This window comes from Saccopteryx bilineata, chromosome 2 (genome assembly GCF_036850765.1).
Source record: "Saccopteryx bilineata isolate mSacBil1 chromosome 2, mSacBil1_pri_phased_curated, whole genome shotgun sequence".
NCBI lineage: Eukaryota > Metazoa > Chordata > Mammalia > Chiroptera > Emballonuridae > Saccopteryx > Saccopteryx bilineata.
The window spans coordinates 338690998-338708408 of record NC_089491.1 but is presented as its reverse complement, the minus strand read 5'-3'; the positions used below and the strand labels follow the sequence as shown (position 1 = coordinate 338708408).

At 39.0% G+C, this 17411-nt stretch overlaps 1 protein-coding gene across 7 annotated transcripts in view; it reads left to right on the top strand.

Moving 5' to 3' along the window:
- Positions 1-17411, top strand: part of CNOT4 (CCR4-NOT transcription complex subunit 4) — a 117322-nt gene that overhangs the window by 70042 nt on the left and 29869 nt on the right. For 4 of the 7 annotated variants that reach the window (XM_066262356.1, XM_066262353.1, XM_066262354.1 and 1 more), the window contains 4 exons: positions 502-635; positions 12475-12532; positions 14358-14607; positions 15444-15941. In XM_066262356.1, coding sequence (XP_066118453.1) covers positions 502-635; positions 12475-12532; positions 14358-14607; positions 15444-15941 — 940 coding nt within the window. The remainder of the gene's footprint in view (positions 1-501; positions 636-12474; positions 12533-14357; positions 14608-15443; positions 15942-17411) is intronic. The other 3 variants (XM_066262358.1, XM_066262355.1, XM_066262360.1) reach the window with 1 other exon arrangement.

Sequence of the window (17411 nt, the reverse complement as noted above, 5' to 3'; positions counted from 1 at the left end):
CTTTACGTACTTACAAAAAACAAGGTGGCTGGCTGTAAATTGACAACCCCTCGTCTAGAGTTTAAAACATTAAATGTTATATAGAAGCAAAGAAGTTTTAGTCTAGAAAAGAATTGACTGATTTTCAGTGTTCTTCAGAAAATTTAGTAATGGCCTATTGCAATACTTAATTTTCATGTGAAGATGGGGTTTAAAAGTAGATTTAAAAGGGACCTTCAAGTTTTATTGAGCTAGCAAAAATGTTATTTGGTTCTTAATATACTTTTCTACACAATAAAGTGGTGGATGAAATGTCTTAATTAATGGAATATATTAGTTTTGTTGGGAGAACTTTCATTGATCCAGAAAAGGTTTTGTGATACCCTGCTCATAGGTTTCTCTGACATGAAAAATGCTTGCATGTTTTATTTAGGGTATCTTTAATAATTCAGAAAGTAATTCAGTATTGTATACCAGCCATTTTGTGAACCCCACTGCAGTTTTAATTTCTTCTTCCATTAGGCAGGTAAACACCAAGAATATGAACAGAAGCTACTACAAGAATTATATAAATTAAACCCCAATTTTCTTCAATTATCTACGGGTTCAGTTGATAAGAATAAGAACAAAGTGACCCCACTGCAGAGGTATGATACGTAAGTACCGATGTTAGTGTCATCAGACACCTTACCTTCATGTCTGTTCGTCTTTCCTTTTCCTTCTACATCCTTTTTAGACAGAATCCTTCCACAGTGTCTATCATATATGCAGAATTGTTGCCCTATATACAAAATGTTGAGTCAGAATTTCTAGGTTTGAATATTTGAAGAGCCTCTTGATTGCTTCCCATTTTATTGATGTGCAGACTACCCTGAACCATAGGAGCACCCTCACTGATAGAAAGGAAATTAGGGGATGTTGGTTATTAAAGGCTCTTGTTACCTAATTGAGGTGTTTTTCCCCCTGATGAGGGGAACAGAATAGTGTAAAAGGGGGAGGGAGTTATTGAACTATTTATTATGTATTGGGGACACAAATAGTCATGGTTGTCTAGTCTCAAGAATCACTAAAGTCTTGTATTGTCTGAGTGAGGAGAGTATCCCGTATTCAGAATCTTACTCATCTTAGGAGACAGCTCGTTTTTGTGCAGACCTACATTGTGTCAGTGTCTAGACAGACTTGTCTTAGATACTGAGTCCCATTCTGAAATGGTGTGCTTTGCATCTTCTTTTATATTTGGTTATGGTCTGTCAGAAAATGGTCTGATTGATAAAAAACAATAATTTGGGGGGTTGTACTCTATCCTGAAGGTTCCTTAAGTTTGATGAGTTAAGATCTTTATTTTTTTAATTTGGTAAGTTTATCTTTTATAAAATGAATTTATTCAAAGTAAATAGCTATAATTAACTTAGATATGTTTCTTTTTTTAAAAGTTATTCCAAAGTTAAATTGCATAAGTGATGTATTAAATATTTGGGTGTTACATGTATAGTCTAGTGTCGGTTTAGGACTAAAATAATGTAAGGGCCATTTTTCAAATACAGGGAATAACTACACAGATTATTGTCAGAGTCAGTTTCTTCAAAAGTGTATTTAAATTCTTGAAGTCCTTGTTAAGTTTCTTTGCTTTGATAGTAAAGATTATTTATAAATAATTTAATTTTTGTTTATATACATACACACCCATATGTGCATATTTATGTAGATAAACAGTGTGTCCGTAAAGTCATGGTGCACTTTGACTGGTCACAGGAAAGCAACAAAAGACAATAGAAATGTGAAATCTGCACCAAATAAAAGGAAAACTCTCCCAGTTTCATACCTATTCAGTGCAGTTCAATGTGGGCTCACGCACAGATTTTTTAGGGCTCCTTAGGTAGCTATCCCATATAGCCTCTACAGACTCATCACTGACTGATGGCTTACCAGAACGGGGTTTCTCCACCAAACTGCCGGTTTCCTTCAACTGCTTATCCCACCAAGTAATGTTATTCCTATGTGGTGGCGCTTCGTTATAAACCTGCTGATATTCACGTTGCACTTTGGTCACGGATTCGAATTTAGCAAACCACAGAACACACTGAACTTTCCTCTGTACCGTCCACATCTCGACTGGCATGGCCGTGGGCTGCTCCGCTGTATACACGGTGTTACATCATCATCTGCGCATGTGCACATGCTGCCACATCATCCTACAGAAACTGGGAGGGTTTTCCTCTTATTTGGTGCGGATTTCACATTTCTATCGTCTTTTGTTGCTTTCCTGTGACCAGTCAAAAGCGCACCATGACTTTACGGACACATTGTATATAGAAGAGGCCACAAAGGAAAACATAAAATTACTGTATAATAAACTGTGTGAACTTTGTATATATCCACACTAAGAATAAAAGCCATGCCCAAAAGAAATCTCTTTGGGTTGATAATCTTTGACCCATTTCATTGGTCTTTTTGAACCTATCCTTTTCTACCATATATGTTTATTATGAACATATGCTATTGCTTACCTCGTTGGTTGCTGACTGTAGTGCTTCTTATAAGAATTAGGGGTATTGTAAAAATTTATTTCAGATGCTTATAACACTTATCATTGTTCTCATTAAAAAGGTCATTCGAATTAAAATCCTATTTTTGGTATACAGCCCCTGGAGAATTCAGAGCAGGAATTTAAATTTTAAATGATCTCTTTGAGATAACATTTATTTCCTGAATATAAAAATGATATAAAAGCACACAGAAGTACATATTGTATGTATCTCAGTGCTCAGATGTTTTCATTTAAAATGATTTGATGAATTCCTTGTAGTACTTTTTCCCTTCCTATGGCTGTATATAAACACAAAATACATTGGTTTGTTACCTTTTAAGACTTAATACCCATTAGTATGAGTATTTTCCCATGTCATGAAATCAATATTTTATGGCTGCCGAGCAAACCATTATATATGAGTATTTCAAATTAATTAAACCAGTCTTCTTTTGGTGTATATTATGTCATTTTCATTTTGATGCTATTATTTATAACACTGTGATGAATATTTTTTAATATAAACATTTTGATTATCTCTGATATTCTTAGACATTAGAACTGCTGAGTCAAAGATTGAGTACTTATTTCCTTCAGTTGAGTGTTTTTTCCTGCACATGTGCCAATTTGATAAACAAAAAAGCTGTTTCATTTTAATTTGTATTTGATGAAGTTAAGTTTTTCTGCATAGTGAATTCATACTGTTTGCCATGTTTTATTGGTATATTTAAGTGTTTTATGTGCAGTAAAGAGATCTAAACTTTCCCCAGTGAGTAGACCAATCTATTTGTATTTCAAAATACTTGCATTTATAAATCCAGTTTAGAAGAATAGATATTATACAATAGAACATTGAGCCATCCCAGACATTAGCATGTATCTTTCTAAGTCATTGGTGTCTCTCAGGAAAGATTTATTTTTGTCTTCTTCCTGTTTGATTGTATTGGACCTTCCACTGCCACTTCTTCCTGTTTGAGAATCCATAGGCTAAAAATTTAGGAACAGTGTAAATTTTATTTAGACAATTAATTTTAATGGGGTGACGTTGATCAATTAGAGTACATAGATTCAGAGAAAACATCTCTAGATCATTTTGACATTTGATTATGTTGTATACCCATCACCCAAAGTCAAAATGTCCTCCATCACCTTTTTTTTGGTTTTCTTTATGCCCCTCCCCTCCCCCATCTGCTTCTTCTCCCTTCCCCTGGTAACCACCATACTCTTGTCCATGTCTGCGAGTCTCAATTTTGTGTCCCACCTGTGTATGGAATCATACAGTTCTCAGTTTTTTCTGACTTTCTTGTTTCACTCAGTATAATGTTATCAAGGTCCATCCACATTGTCGTAATGATCCGATGTCATCATTTCTTATGGCTGAGTAGTATTCCATAGTATATATGTACCACATCTTCTTTATCCAGTCATCTATTGAAGGGCTTTTTTGGTTGTTTCTATGTCTTGGCTGCAGTGAACATGGGGCTGCATATATCTTTACGTTCCAATGTTTTTGAGTTTTGGGGGTATATACCCAGTAGAAGGATTGATTGCTGGGTCATATGGTAGTTCTATTCTTAATTTTTTGAGGAATCACCATACTTTCTTCCATAGTGGTTGTATTACTTTACATTCCCACCAACAGTGAATGAGGGTCCTTTTTCTCCACAGCCTTTCCAACACTTGTTATTACCTGTCTTGTTGATAATAGCTAGTCTAACAGGTGTGAGGTGGTATCTATTTGAGAAATTTTTAATCACAATACGAATATATCTTGTTATTTCCAAGTTATTGAGCTTTTTTCTTTATATAGGAAGTTAATGTTAGAATTTACCAAATGGCTTTTTGGCATTTATAATAAGTATTTAGCTCTTTTTTGTGTGTGATCAGTTATGAATAGATTTACTAATGTTTTATTGGCTTTGCCTCTATACAAAGTATAGTCAGAGCATATTCCTAACTGTTTCAGTAGCAGGAAAAGAGTTTCCTAGGAGCAACAAGTTGTAGAGGGGGGAAGACCAAGGAGGATTTAGAACAGTACTTATTTAATGACTTTGCCCAAAGCCAGTGCTACTGAATCTCAGCTGGGGCTTATTACATTTTTGACATGGTTCTGTGCTTTGCATAAGTACCTGATATAGGAATTAGTTCTATGGGGAGACGGATTGGTTTTGGTTTAAGTAGGTCCCCCAGATTTATTAAGGATGGTTAATAGTCCAAGTTAGCAAGAGTTGTGTTGTTTGTCTGTCTGTGTTGGCAAGCTCCTATAGCTTTCTTTCTTTCTATGCTAACTCCTGTGCTAGAGTATAAGTTTGACTGTCAGTGGTACCAAAGGTATGCTGGGATCCCCATTTCCACATTGTCACCATACAGAGCACAACAATAGGGACAGATTTATAGATGCTTTCTCCTTCCCACAGGGAAGACTTACCAAGTTAGAAAGATGAGCAGCGTAACTTTCCATGGCCCTACCCAAGAGAAGTTTTCCTTACTTAAGATAAGTTGAGAATTAAACTTCATAGGGAAGAAAGAAAATGAATGCTTCCTTTCCCTCTTTTCTTGGCATTCTTAGGTAGTGAGGAGTAGTTTTAACATTGCAAGAAAGCAAAACCTGGAACTATATACACTGACACTGAACTTCCATTGTAATTTTCTCTTATTTCTAATTAAGCCAGAGTACAAATAAAAGAGTACTATAGCTACTAATCCTTACTGAACCGTTACATGGTTCCCTGATACACATGCATGACAGTAAGTGAAATTTTGTATAAGCTGTCTTTATCCCTATTTCATTTGAAAGAACAATAAATTCTAAAAAGGAATGTGTCGCCTGACCAGGCGGTGGCACAGTGGATAGAGCGTCGGACTGGGGTGCGAAGGACCCAGGTTCGAGACCCCGAGATCGCCAGCTTGAGCGTGGGCTCATCTGGCTTGAGAAAGAAAAAAAAAAAGCCCACTAGCTTGGACCCAAGGTTGCTGGCTTGAGCAAGGGGTTACTCAGTCTGCTGAAGGCCCGCGGTTAAAGCACATACATATGAGAAAGCAGTCAATGAACAACTAAGGTGTCGCAATGAAAAACTGATGATTGATGCTTCTCATCTTTCTCTGTTCCTGTCTGTCTGTCCTTATCTATCCCTCCGACTCTCTCTCTGTCCCGTAAAAAGGAATGTATCATTTTCTCTCTCCCACCTTTATTAGAAATTTGAGAGTATACCTGTTAGATTGAGTATTGATCATAAATGTGCTGTTTTTCTGTATTCATAAGTTACTTTGAAATGACGAATACAAACAATGAGAATGGGGAGTAAGGAAGCTATACAATAGTGATGTTTAAGGACTGTATATTTTGTTTTAAGTTTGCAGCTTGAAATACCTTCATTTAGATTGTGACACTATTAGTTCACCAACTGTAGACTTAGGGGAAGGTGAGGAGCCAGCCACATCTCCAAGCACCTAATGATCCATGGGAGGGGCAGCTGTGTCAGACTGCCTGCTTGCAGATTGTTGAGAATTTTGGTTTCTTTACTTATAAACAAAGTATTTAAATTGGATATTAATGATGCTTTTAACTCTAAAATCTTAATAAATTTCGAGGCTTCGAGGAAGCTTGATTTGGTTGCTGGCTTTTTACTGCATTTCTCTTTACTTACTCTCATAATGTGATTGGATAGCGAGTCTCACTTTAGACCAGTCGAATTAATATCTCCAGGGGCAGAACCTGGAAATACACCTTATACTTTAACTAAATAGAAGAATGTAGTTATTCATTGAAAAGCTTCATAGCACTGAATTCCAACTACTGGGTTAATTGAAAAATATTTACTCCTGAGAAATCTGTAATGTCATTATTATTTCAGAACTATTCTTAAAAAATTAGTGAGATTGTTTGCATGAAAACATTGTATGTTTAGGAACTTTTTACAGGGATTTAGACACACAGCATCACTTGCTGAAAATAGTGTCTTGATTGTGTTATGAGACCAGACTGTCTATTAAACTTTTTAGTCCCGCTTGAATTCAGTCGTTTTCAGTCAGCTGTGTCTTCAGGTATCTTGATTTCTGTTTTTCACTGCCTGACTTGTCAGTATTTGAGTGAATAAGTATAGGTGGTCTTCCAACTCTGCCTTTCAAAGATGATCATCAGCCTGTTTTGGCCTTTCTTATTCTTCAATTTAGTTCAATTTATATTGTCTGCTTTTCTTTGCTTTTATAAGAGAACCAAATTAATATGCTTCAACTTTTTAACACCTTTCTAGGTGTTTTCCCCTACTAGGCACCCTCTGCCCCACTGCTTTGTGCTGCGCAAGTAGTTGTTAATCTTTCCTGTTGAAAATGGCATGAACAACACAACTTTTCCTTCAAATTCAAGGTATTTTTTCAATGTGGCAAAAAAGAGCTTGATTTCAGAAAGGCTAGGCCAGTGGTGGCCAGTGTTGGTGCAGCCGGCTGGGATGTCAAGCTTCGGTATCTGGCCACCCACTCAAGTTTGCAACATGGGGGTGGGTCAGAGGGTCTGGCCAAGGTAGAGCTGGAGGCCCCGCCACAACTCCCTCTAAAGACTGGAAACTGTAGCCATTTCCCCCAAAGGGCGTGGGGACTGGGTCCGTAACCAAATTCAGACCCCAAATGGCATAGTGGGAGATTCTGCAGAATCTTGAGAGCCCATTCCAGGATAAGTAGCCTCCTGCCGGTGGACATTTGACAGCACTGGGCAATCTGGACTGAAGACCAGAACCGGCCAGGAGACTGCACTGGGCAACACTAACTCCAAGGCTAACGTGCTATCTGTGCACTCCTTTTACGAACCGAACCCTGAGTATGGCTGCTGTAGCCAGGACCCCGAGTGCTTGTTGCTACAGCACAACTTGTGAAAATTCTATCAGGACATTCATACCTTTCCCCAGGCTCCTACCCGATTGGCTGAGATGATCTTTAATTTCTTTAATTCTGATCCAGGCTCAGAGGGCTCAGTCGAGCAAGGAGAACCAGGCCTTGAAGTACCTATGGAAAGCCGGCAGCAAGACATGGAATCCTGGATGCTGGAATTGAGGGCCAAGATGGAAAAGCAGGGAAACTTCATCAGCCACCTGAAATACCAGCAGGATATCTTCTGCTTTTGATATAAGCTCCAGACCCCAGTGTGGATACCCTCTGCGGACCCCCGTGGACCAGAGAGCCGCAGCTTCTGTGGGAGCTTCTGAGTGAACTAGACAAAGGGAGAAAAGAGGTTCTGAGTGCTTCTGAAGCACCGCTAGTCCTATTCCCTTCCCCAGTGGAGCAAGTGCTGCCACAGCTGTTGGCCTGAGACCTTGGGACTCCCTGGACCATGGTTGGAACGGCTGGAGAAGTGGTTCACAGCTGGAGCAAAGCTGTTGTTTCAGCTGCCAAAGGAGCTGAAGTGATTAAGTCAGCCAGTTAGCTAATAGGATGACCCTCTGACCAAAGGGATGCACCTACAAAAGGTCCATGTGACAGAATTGCTACAGTGTCTGCTCCACAAAGCCTTTGTGGTAGAAACCCTATGTGCCCTGAATGCCCCACTGACTTTCCAACCTCAAGACCAGGAGGAAATTTACTGGGTGGACAAGGCCCTGGTGAGATCCCAGGAAGGCAGTGGTCACTGCCTGCAGAAATCTCATTGGCAGGAGGCTGTCATTATAAGGTTTATAGAAGTTCAGCATTCTGACCTCAAACCAGAAAACTTTGACCCCTAAAAGGGTCAGGACTTAATTTGGGACTTTGGCTACCAGACTGATAGAGTAATATTAAGGCCATGTGACAAGGGCAGCAATGGGGCTACAGGGTGTGGCCGAGGAACTGCATGTTGTCAGCTTTCTGGCTGGATACGTCTACCAGGGACTGAGGTAGGAGCTGAAACAGACACCCTCCCTCCGTGTGCTTATTATTTGTTTTTAAGATGAACCCACTCAGTTGCCTGGGCCTCTGTTCTCTGGTTCAGTCTGCTCAGCTCAGACTCTCAGAATCAGCACTTCTTTTCCAGCCCTTGTCCCCCTCAAAAATCCCCTCCAGACTGCTGGGCTTTGCTTTCTGTTGGCAGCTGACAGCTGAGGGACGAACTCTGTAGGCAGCACTCTAGCACTGTGTGTGCACTATTGTCCTGGGAGAACTTTAGTAAGCAAGGAAGCCCCACCCCAGCGAAATGTCTGGACAAAACTCGGAGCCGGATACACGACCACCTGATGGATCTCCGGAACGATGGACACATCATGGGCTTTGTGGACCAGAGCCAGGAGTCCCAGCGGCTGAAGAAGAGATTTGTGGGGCCTGCTGTACTCCATGAGTCATCAGGAGAGGGGACATCAGGACGGCAATAAGGTTGTCAGCTACTCTGTGCAGCCCTGCACCAGTGAGGCACTGCAGTCACTCGCACTGACCGAAAGCATCCACCACTACCAACTGCTCACTGAGGAGGACGTAGCTGAGAACTTGCTGCACTTCCTCTAGCCCCAGGTCCCCTGGGTGAGGCCTCTGGGTGCCAGTCCAGGAGATAGTTAATCTCCAGGAACGGAGGAAGTGCCCAGAACACAGGCTCACTGTGCTCTTGACACGCAGGTGTCTTGAGTTACAGTAGCCACTGGAGCTGGGCTCGCACGAGGGCTGGAGCTAGGCCTGGAGTGAGAGCCACTGCTTGAGGCAGGGCGGGAGCTGAAGGCAGGGTGGGGGCTAGGGCCAGACTGAGCCCACGCTGCCAGGGCATACAGAAGCCGCAACCAGACCTGGAACCGGAGCTGAAGCTGGAGCCTCTAGAGCCGGTCTGGGGAATCCCAGGGAGCAGCTGCTGTTGCTCTAAGACCTGCTTCTAGTGTTGCCCGAGGCGCAAATGAGAGTCCGGGCACACCTCCTTCCTGTATTGCACTCCTCTCTAGTGTGCCTCACTGGTGTTTTGTTTTCTTTTAAATGAAGGCAAGGCTCTTGACCAGCAAAAGGGTTATGCCTTGCTTTATTGTGATGCTTGTTTTATTAGGTGGTCTGGAATTGAACCTGCGTTACCTTTGAGGTGTGGCTGTTTTCATGGCTGGTGTGTTAGAAGAACAGTCCTGTTCAGAAACAGGCCTTTCTGAGCAGAAGTGCCTAATAAAATCTGTGTGGACCTGGGCGGGGTGGGGAAACTTACAGATTTTTTGTTTGTTTTAAATAAAAAAGCTGTGTGCAATTTATCTTAGTGTATCCAGTCTTCTTTCATCTGGTACCAATGGGACTGGGTAGTTTTGACCAGACACTAGTACACTTTAAGACATTCATTTAGTGTCACGACATTGGATTTGGCAATGATTTCTTAGGTATGACACCAAAGGCACAGCGAAAAGAAAAAGACAAATTGTACTTAATGAAAATTTAAAATTTTGTGAATAAAATGACACTATCCACAGTAAAAGGCAACCCACAGAATGCAAGAAAATATTTGCAAATTGTGTATCTGATAAGAGACTAAAGAATATATAGAGAACTCCTAAAACTCAGCGACAAAATAATTAGATAACTTGATTTTAAATTGGGCAGAGGACTCGTATAGACATTTCACCAAAGAAGATAAATAAATAGTCAATAAGCACATGAAAAACAGAACAAGTGTTAGGAATTAGGGAAGTTCGAACCTGTGTGTGCTATTGATGGGCATGTAAAATGGTGCAGCTGCTGGGCAAACCTATATGGCGGCTTCTCAGAAATGAAAAATAGGATTACCATGTGACTCATCAGTTTCACACTAGCTTAAACGTGGAAGCAACCGAAGTCTCCACAATGACTGCATAGGCAAAAATCTGGTGTGTACATACAATGTCATATTATTCAACCTTAAAAAGGAAGGCCATCCTTCAGTATATTGCAACATGGATGCATTTCGAGGACATTACTCTTTGTGAAATAAGCTAGTTACAAAAAGGCAGATATATGATCTGACTTATACGACATACTTAGAGTAGTCAGAATCATACAGAAAACAATGGCAGGGTCCTGCAGGGAGGGGAAAATTGGTGAGTGATTGTTTAGTGGGTATAGAATTTCAGTTTTTACAAGATGAAAAAGGAAATGGGAATGGTTAGTAGTGTTGATTTAACAAAATGAATGTATTTAGTAACACTGAACTGTGCACTTGAAAATAGGGTAAAGTTTATGTGAAGTGTATTTTACCACATAAAATTTTTTTGTAAACACTACAGGTTTATCTCAGATTATCTGTATTATGTTCCAGTCTTGTTTTTCGTGTTACTATCAAGTTTATCTTTAAAACACTACCTTGTTGGCCTGACCTGTGGTGGCGCAGTGGGTAAAAGCGTTGACCTGGAACACTGAGGTCGCCGGTTCGAAACCCCAGGCTTGCCTGGTCAAGGCACATATGGGAGTTGATGCTTCCTGCTCCTCCCTCTGTTCTTGCTCTTTCCTCTCTCTGTCTCTCTCTCTCTAAAAAGATGAATAAATAAAATGTAAAAATAAATAAATTGTAAAAAAAACCACTACCTTGTTTATATCATTGCTGTGCTAAAATTTCCATTAGCCTCGTGTCCGGCCTCTGTCCATCTTTCTGTCCTTACCTCCCATTGTTAAAATCATCCTAAACCATCTGCAACCTTTCTGTTACTGATAGACTTGTAATTTCTACATACTTTTAATGCTGTTCTTTTCCCCATTCTTCCTCTTTTTTCCTAAAGTGTAAATCTTTTCTAGGGCCTACTTAAATTTGAACTTTCCTAGGAAATATGAATGCCCCATGAAAGTGAATGCCCCACTTGTAGTGGCTTCACTTCTAAAGACCTATCACATTTATTGATAAAACAATTCATTGAATAGTTGCCAATGGCTGATACTTGTTTGTTTGCACGTGTCTTTTTGCCCCAAATATCCCTAAACCTAACAGGCTCAGAACTATATCTTAAAAGTATTTGTAATCACCCACTTGACTTAATGACTTGAATTGATTTATTGATATCTTGTGAATAATAAGAAGTAAAGGTGCTCTTCGAGTAAATTTCAGACCTATCTGTCAAATTCTGGAGCATCAGGCAGTGTTCTGCAGGAAGGAGGTACTCTTGGTATTCAGGTTGAGTAGCAGCTCTTGTTAAATTTTTTTAAAGCAAGTAACTGTGGAACCAGTAACTTGGCTGTAAGGAGGCTTTATATTTTCAGTCAATAAAATAATTCTGAGAAATGTGGAATCTTAATTTTTTTCTCTAGTATTGTGTCAGAAATAAGTATTTGTATTTGGGTACTAATACTTATATTTTGTTCATGTGCTGGGTTAATTAAAGTTAGCTGTAGAAATGACTTGCTAGTTCTATGTCAATGCCATGTCCATGGTGTAATGCATATCAAAATTTTTTGTTTTTAAGTCAAATGAATTAAAATGGACTTGAAGTTAGTAATTCTGTATTACTTTGCTATGGTACTGCATTTTCTCTATATGGAAGTCAAGTTTTAATTTTTTTTATAAAGAGTCAAATGTTAACACAAAAGATTGTTTCTGTTAGTCTTGTGTGTGTGTGTGTGTGTATTATGATTAGGATATTGAACTATTAAATTTATCACTCTTAAGAACCTATAGAGAACATGCTAATAACTTTTATGTCCCCTGCCAAATATCTAAAAAAAATGAGTATTATTTCAAGAAGTTTAAGGGGGAATGTATTAATTATGTGCACAAAATTAAATAATTGATTAGACTTTTAACCTGTTACTTGGAGTCATATTCATTTTAAGTAGTACCTTTTAAAATCAGCTATTGTTTCACCCATTGTTTTTGGAGAACCTAATTAGAATGTAAGTTGAACAGGGGTAATGATTACATCTTACTATACTTCTTTGTATCTCCTTAACATCAGCCTGTCTTATATCGTAATACTTCAATAAATGTTAAGAGAACAAGATGTCTATTCTTCTAGCTTTGAGGGGAGTTTGCTTTTATTGTGGAAGAATAATTTTACTCTGATTTTATCTGATTTGTTTTCTTTTTACAGCCCCATTGAGAAACCTTCAGATTCTCTCAGTATAGGGAATGGTGATAATTCCCAGCAGGTAAGATTTTGATACTGTATCTTTTTATTTATCCAAAACAGTGCGTTCTGTGTAACTGAATTTTCTAGATAGTGAAAATTACTTTAAATATTAAACAATTTAAAAGCACTTGTGGTGGACATCCTTATTAAATGTATTATAATTACCCTCTTTTTTCTTCACAGAATCTATAGAGCATAATTTAACCCTTTCATAGTGACTCAGAATTATCATTATGATCATATATTATTATTGATTTTCTTAATCCAACGTGAAGTAGTCCTCCCCTGTTCCTTGCTGTCAAAACTTCATTTCCTGTTTCTCTCAGTGTACTTGCTCACAACAGTTTTTGCCCTTCCTCCAAAACTATGCTATTTGAAATGATAAGCCAAACAGCTCAGTTCAGAGTTGCCCCTAGTGATCCCAAATGAGGCCCTGCTCTTCAGCGCATGCTTTTATCATCTTGTTCAGTTGCCACGGTTTCACTGGTTAAATTTCTGAACACCTTATATAATTAAAAAAAAAAAAAGTACTGTAGTGCTAATTTCTTGCAATGTTTGTGAGAAACTAGAGATCTGAAATACACTGCTTTCCCAAAATTTTTGCTCACAAATTCCGTAAAAGAAATTGAAAATCTGTATGTCTCCTTGTGTATTTTAGGTTAGTACTTAAGATTTCTTAAATAAGTTTTAAAAAATTGCAAAAGATATAACTTCCAACATATCGTAAATATTGGTGTTTTGATTTGATCAAAGCAACTTATGCAAGTATAGATTTTGATAGAACTTTGTTTTTAAGCAAACACAAATTATATTGGAAATTCTCTTACTGAGATTGATAGGGCCATTTTACAGTCGGTTTGTGTGTATCTGTAGGTGAATGTTACCTTTTATCATAAGCGTCAGCAGCATCCTGCCCATGCTTTCACTTTTTTTGTTGTTGTTGTTGTTTTTTGGAAGTGAGAAGCAGGGAGGCAGAGAGACAGACTCCCGCAAGCGCCTGACCAGGATCCACCCAGCATGTCCACCAAGGGGTGATGCTCTGTCCATCTGGGCCGTTGCTTCGTTGCAACCAGAGCCATTCTAGTGCCTGAGGCGGAGGGCCATGGAGCCATCCTCAGCACCCGGGCCAACTTTGCTCCATTGGAGCCTTGGCTGTGGGAGGGGAAGAGAGAGATAGAGAGAAAAGAGAGGGAGGGGGAAGGGTGGAGAAGCAGATGGATGCCTCTCCTGTGTGCCCTGGCCAGGAATCGAATCCAGGACTTCCACACACTAGGCCAATGCTCTACCATTGAGCCAGCTGGCCAGGGCCGCTTTCACATTTCTAAATGGAAGTGCTGACTTGTTCATAAAAAGGAGATGGGAGAAACAGTATCATGTCAGTATCACTCAGATACCTAAAAGTCATGTAAAGATTTATCACAAAAGTTATTTTTAATGCTGTGTTTAGAAATAACCTGATGATACCTTCTTTTCATTATTCCCAAAACTAATGTATTGGGAATCACTTAGTTTGCCAAAGAATCCAGTCTTCACCAACCTGAATACTTCTAATAAATTTTCATTTGGCTCCCAGAAGATTCCACTGTTGGGCCCAGAGAGTAGGAGGGACTCTTTTCTGTGCAGAATGAGAGAGGTTAGGTTGTGAAATAAGGGGAGGGAGACAGCCTTAGTCTTTTCAGGAGGGTCAGTTTAGAAAAGAATACTTATGTAGTTGATGGACTTTTTGAAAATTTATGCTCATGAAAAAAGTCTTCTAAGTTCCCCAGTGCAAGCCGTTTTAATTGTGACTTATTAAAACGTATAAAGTTATACTGACTATTCTTTTCTTCTCCTATTTTATTTAGATATCTAACAGTGACACACCTTCACCACCACCTGGTTTATCAAAATCTAACCCAGTCATCCCCATCAGTTCATCCAATCACAGTGCACGGTCCCCTTTTGAAGGGGCAGTAACTGAGTCACAGTCGTTATTCTCAGATAACTTTCGCCATCCCAACCCTATTCCAAGCGGGCTTCCTCCTTTCCCCAGCTCCCCACAGACGTCTAGTGACTGGCCAACAGCCCCCGAGCCGCAGAGCCTCTTCACATCAGGTATGTCTCCTGGCGCTCCCGCCTGTTAGGAATCACACTCAGACTAGAATGAGACCCTTGCTGGGTGTTTTTATCCTTTTCCCCCATCCCCCCTTTCATAAACATGCAAACATTTAAATAAACTGCATGCAGTTCGATGGCTAGATAAGTTGTCACGTGCCCTGCCCATGTTAGCAGGCAGATTTCTCCAGAAATCAATGGTAAGATAATTTTTTCCAATACTAAAACTTATTCTTCTTACAAAGTATTAAGGGCTTACATTTTTAATCAGATTTGTGTTTTTATCGCTAAATTTAAGATTTTTTTTTCCCCCAGCTGATGAAAGTCATATATTAGTTTATATTAAAATTTATATTTTGGTGAGTTTTTTTAGCCATTTTCATTTTTATTTATTTTAAGTTCTCTTATTAATGTGAAGGATGGCATGAAATTAACATGGACAATAGTACCTATTGTCAGTGGAACAGACAAAAACTGTAAAGATTAAATAGACACTTTATTAACTTATATTACTTTTTTTAGTATATAAAGCATATATTCAAAATTATACTTTAACAAGTACATTTTAGAATACAGATTTACTAATAAATTCTGTTATTACTATATTTTATTTAAATGATATGTATAATTTGGGTTCCAAGTACATTTTTTTGATCAGCACCATCCGTGTCTATCATTCACAGTTTTTGAAGCTAATCATTTAAGAATGAAATCATTGCTAGAGGTATTTGCCTTTATCCTGTAACATGATGTTCAGGTTTCACTAGTACGGGTACTCCCTGAGTCTGAAAGTGAGCTGCGTATTTTAAGTTCACCACTCATTCTCTTCCCAACAGAAACCATCCCAGTATCGTCCTCTACAGACTGGCAAGCAGCATTTGGCTTTGGTTCTTCTAAACAGCCAGAGGATGACTTGGGTTTTGATCCCTTTGATGTCACTCGAAAAGCCTTAGCAGACCTGATTGAAAAGGAACTGTCAGTCCAAGACCAGCCCTCCCTTTCGCCCACATCTCTTCAGAACTCCTCTTCACACACTACAAGCGCCAAAGGTCCGGGCTCTGGATTCCTGCACCCCGCTGCACCTACGAATGCCAACTCTCTCAATAGTACCTTTTCAGTCTTGCCACAGAGGTTGCCTCAATTTCAGCAGCACCGACCGGTTTATAATTCATTCAGTTTTCCAGGCCAGGCAGCCCGCTACCCTTGGATGGCCTTTCCACGCAATAACATCATGCACTTGAACCACACAGCAAACCCCACCTCAAATAGTAATTTCTTGGACTTGAATCTCCCGCCACAGCACAACACAGGTCTGGGAGGGATCCCTATAGCAGGTAGGTTCCTTTCTAGCCCTTGGGAACTTGTGAATCACTCACGCCTCCAGGTGGTCGGGTGGGTAGGGAGGAAAAGTTTGAATAACAGAGTACTTATCCTTAGTTTTGGAAATTTCTGTGGAAAAATATTCAAGTTCTTGTCATCATCTACAAAATTTTTAATTGGGTGAATGCCTTGTAATATTGAGCTTTATAAGGATGGTGGAGTATTATACCTAGTGACTGCTTGGAATCATGTCACTTCCTAGGATAGTTACCAAACTTCCACATGGCATAAAAATACAAAAAAGAAAAAGGGAAAAATGGGCTCTGAAATTTTGGTGCCAACACCATGGTAAAAGTTATGATTATACCCTTTAAAAGTAAACTGGTTCAAAAAAAAATTTTTTAAATGGTAATAAGTGAGAGCATGAGGGATAAAGCCATTCTCTAACTTATTTGGCAGTTACTTATTTTGACTGATATACACATACACACACATCAAAACTGTGCTATGTCTTAATAAAGTAATATTTGAGAACTCTGATTATTAATGTTTCACAGACATATACGTGCATAAGTATACTTTCTGTGACAAGGGAATTGTTTGTGGAGAAGTGTTTTCCCTTTTGGTGTGCTATTTTTATTTGGGGGAGAAATATTAAGTTCCCATAAGTGATGCTAGAATACTTCTGGTTTTGTACTGTTACCTTGAAGGTTTCAGAACCTTTGGGTTTTTAGGTCTCATGTAGCCATAGATCAAGTGACTTCTATATCTAAAGGCATCGTTCTCCCTAATAGTTTTTCCATTTAATTTGGGCTTTAGCAGTGACTGGTAAGAGTTTGTTCCTCTTCTGAGTCTCTCAAGTAGAATAGAATAGTTTCTCACTCATGTATAATTTATGAGCTGTATGTTTATCCTCTGTCATAGCCTTTAAGATATGGCATGGCACAGCGTTTCTGTCACATGTGCTGTTTACCAGCAAGGCATTCGTTCTCTTGTTTTTAGCAAGTTTGATGGATGAATTTACAGGGAGCCATCAAAATTCTTTGGCACTCATCTCTTTGTGAACAACAATTATTTCGTTTTTAAGACAAGGAGGTGGGTTGAGAGTATTGTTTGTGGCTATTGATGTAGTGAAGGAAACAGTTGATCACTGAAGTGAATTTACATAATCTTGATAGCACTTAACTATAGTGGTTTGCACATCAGTGGGACTCATGCTACTTGTTTATTTGATATGGTAGTTAGTAGGTGACCCAGAGCGGCATTTTTAAATTCCGTATGATACTGACAGAAACACCAAGTGTTCGGTTTCTGGTATTCCTTTTATTCTTCCTTTTGAGACAGCATAGTAGAGTGTAATTTTGTTTTGCTTTGTTTTAATCATTAAGGAATATAGAATTTTAATTAGTAGTAGTGTATCTTGTAACTGATTTTAACATCAAAATTAAAGTTTTGTTCCTCTAAATATTTCATACATTTAAAAA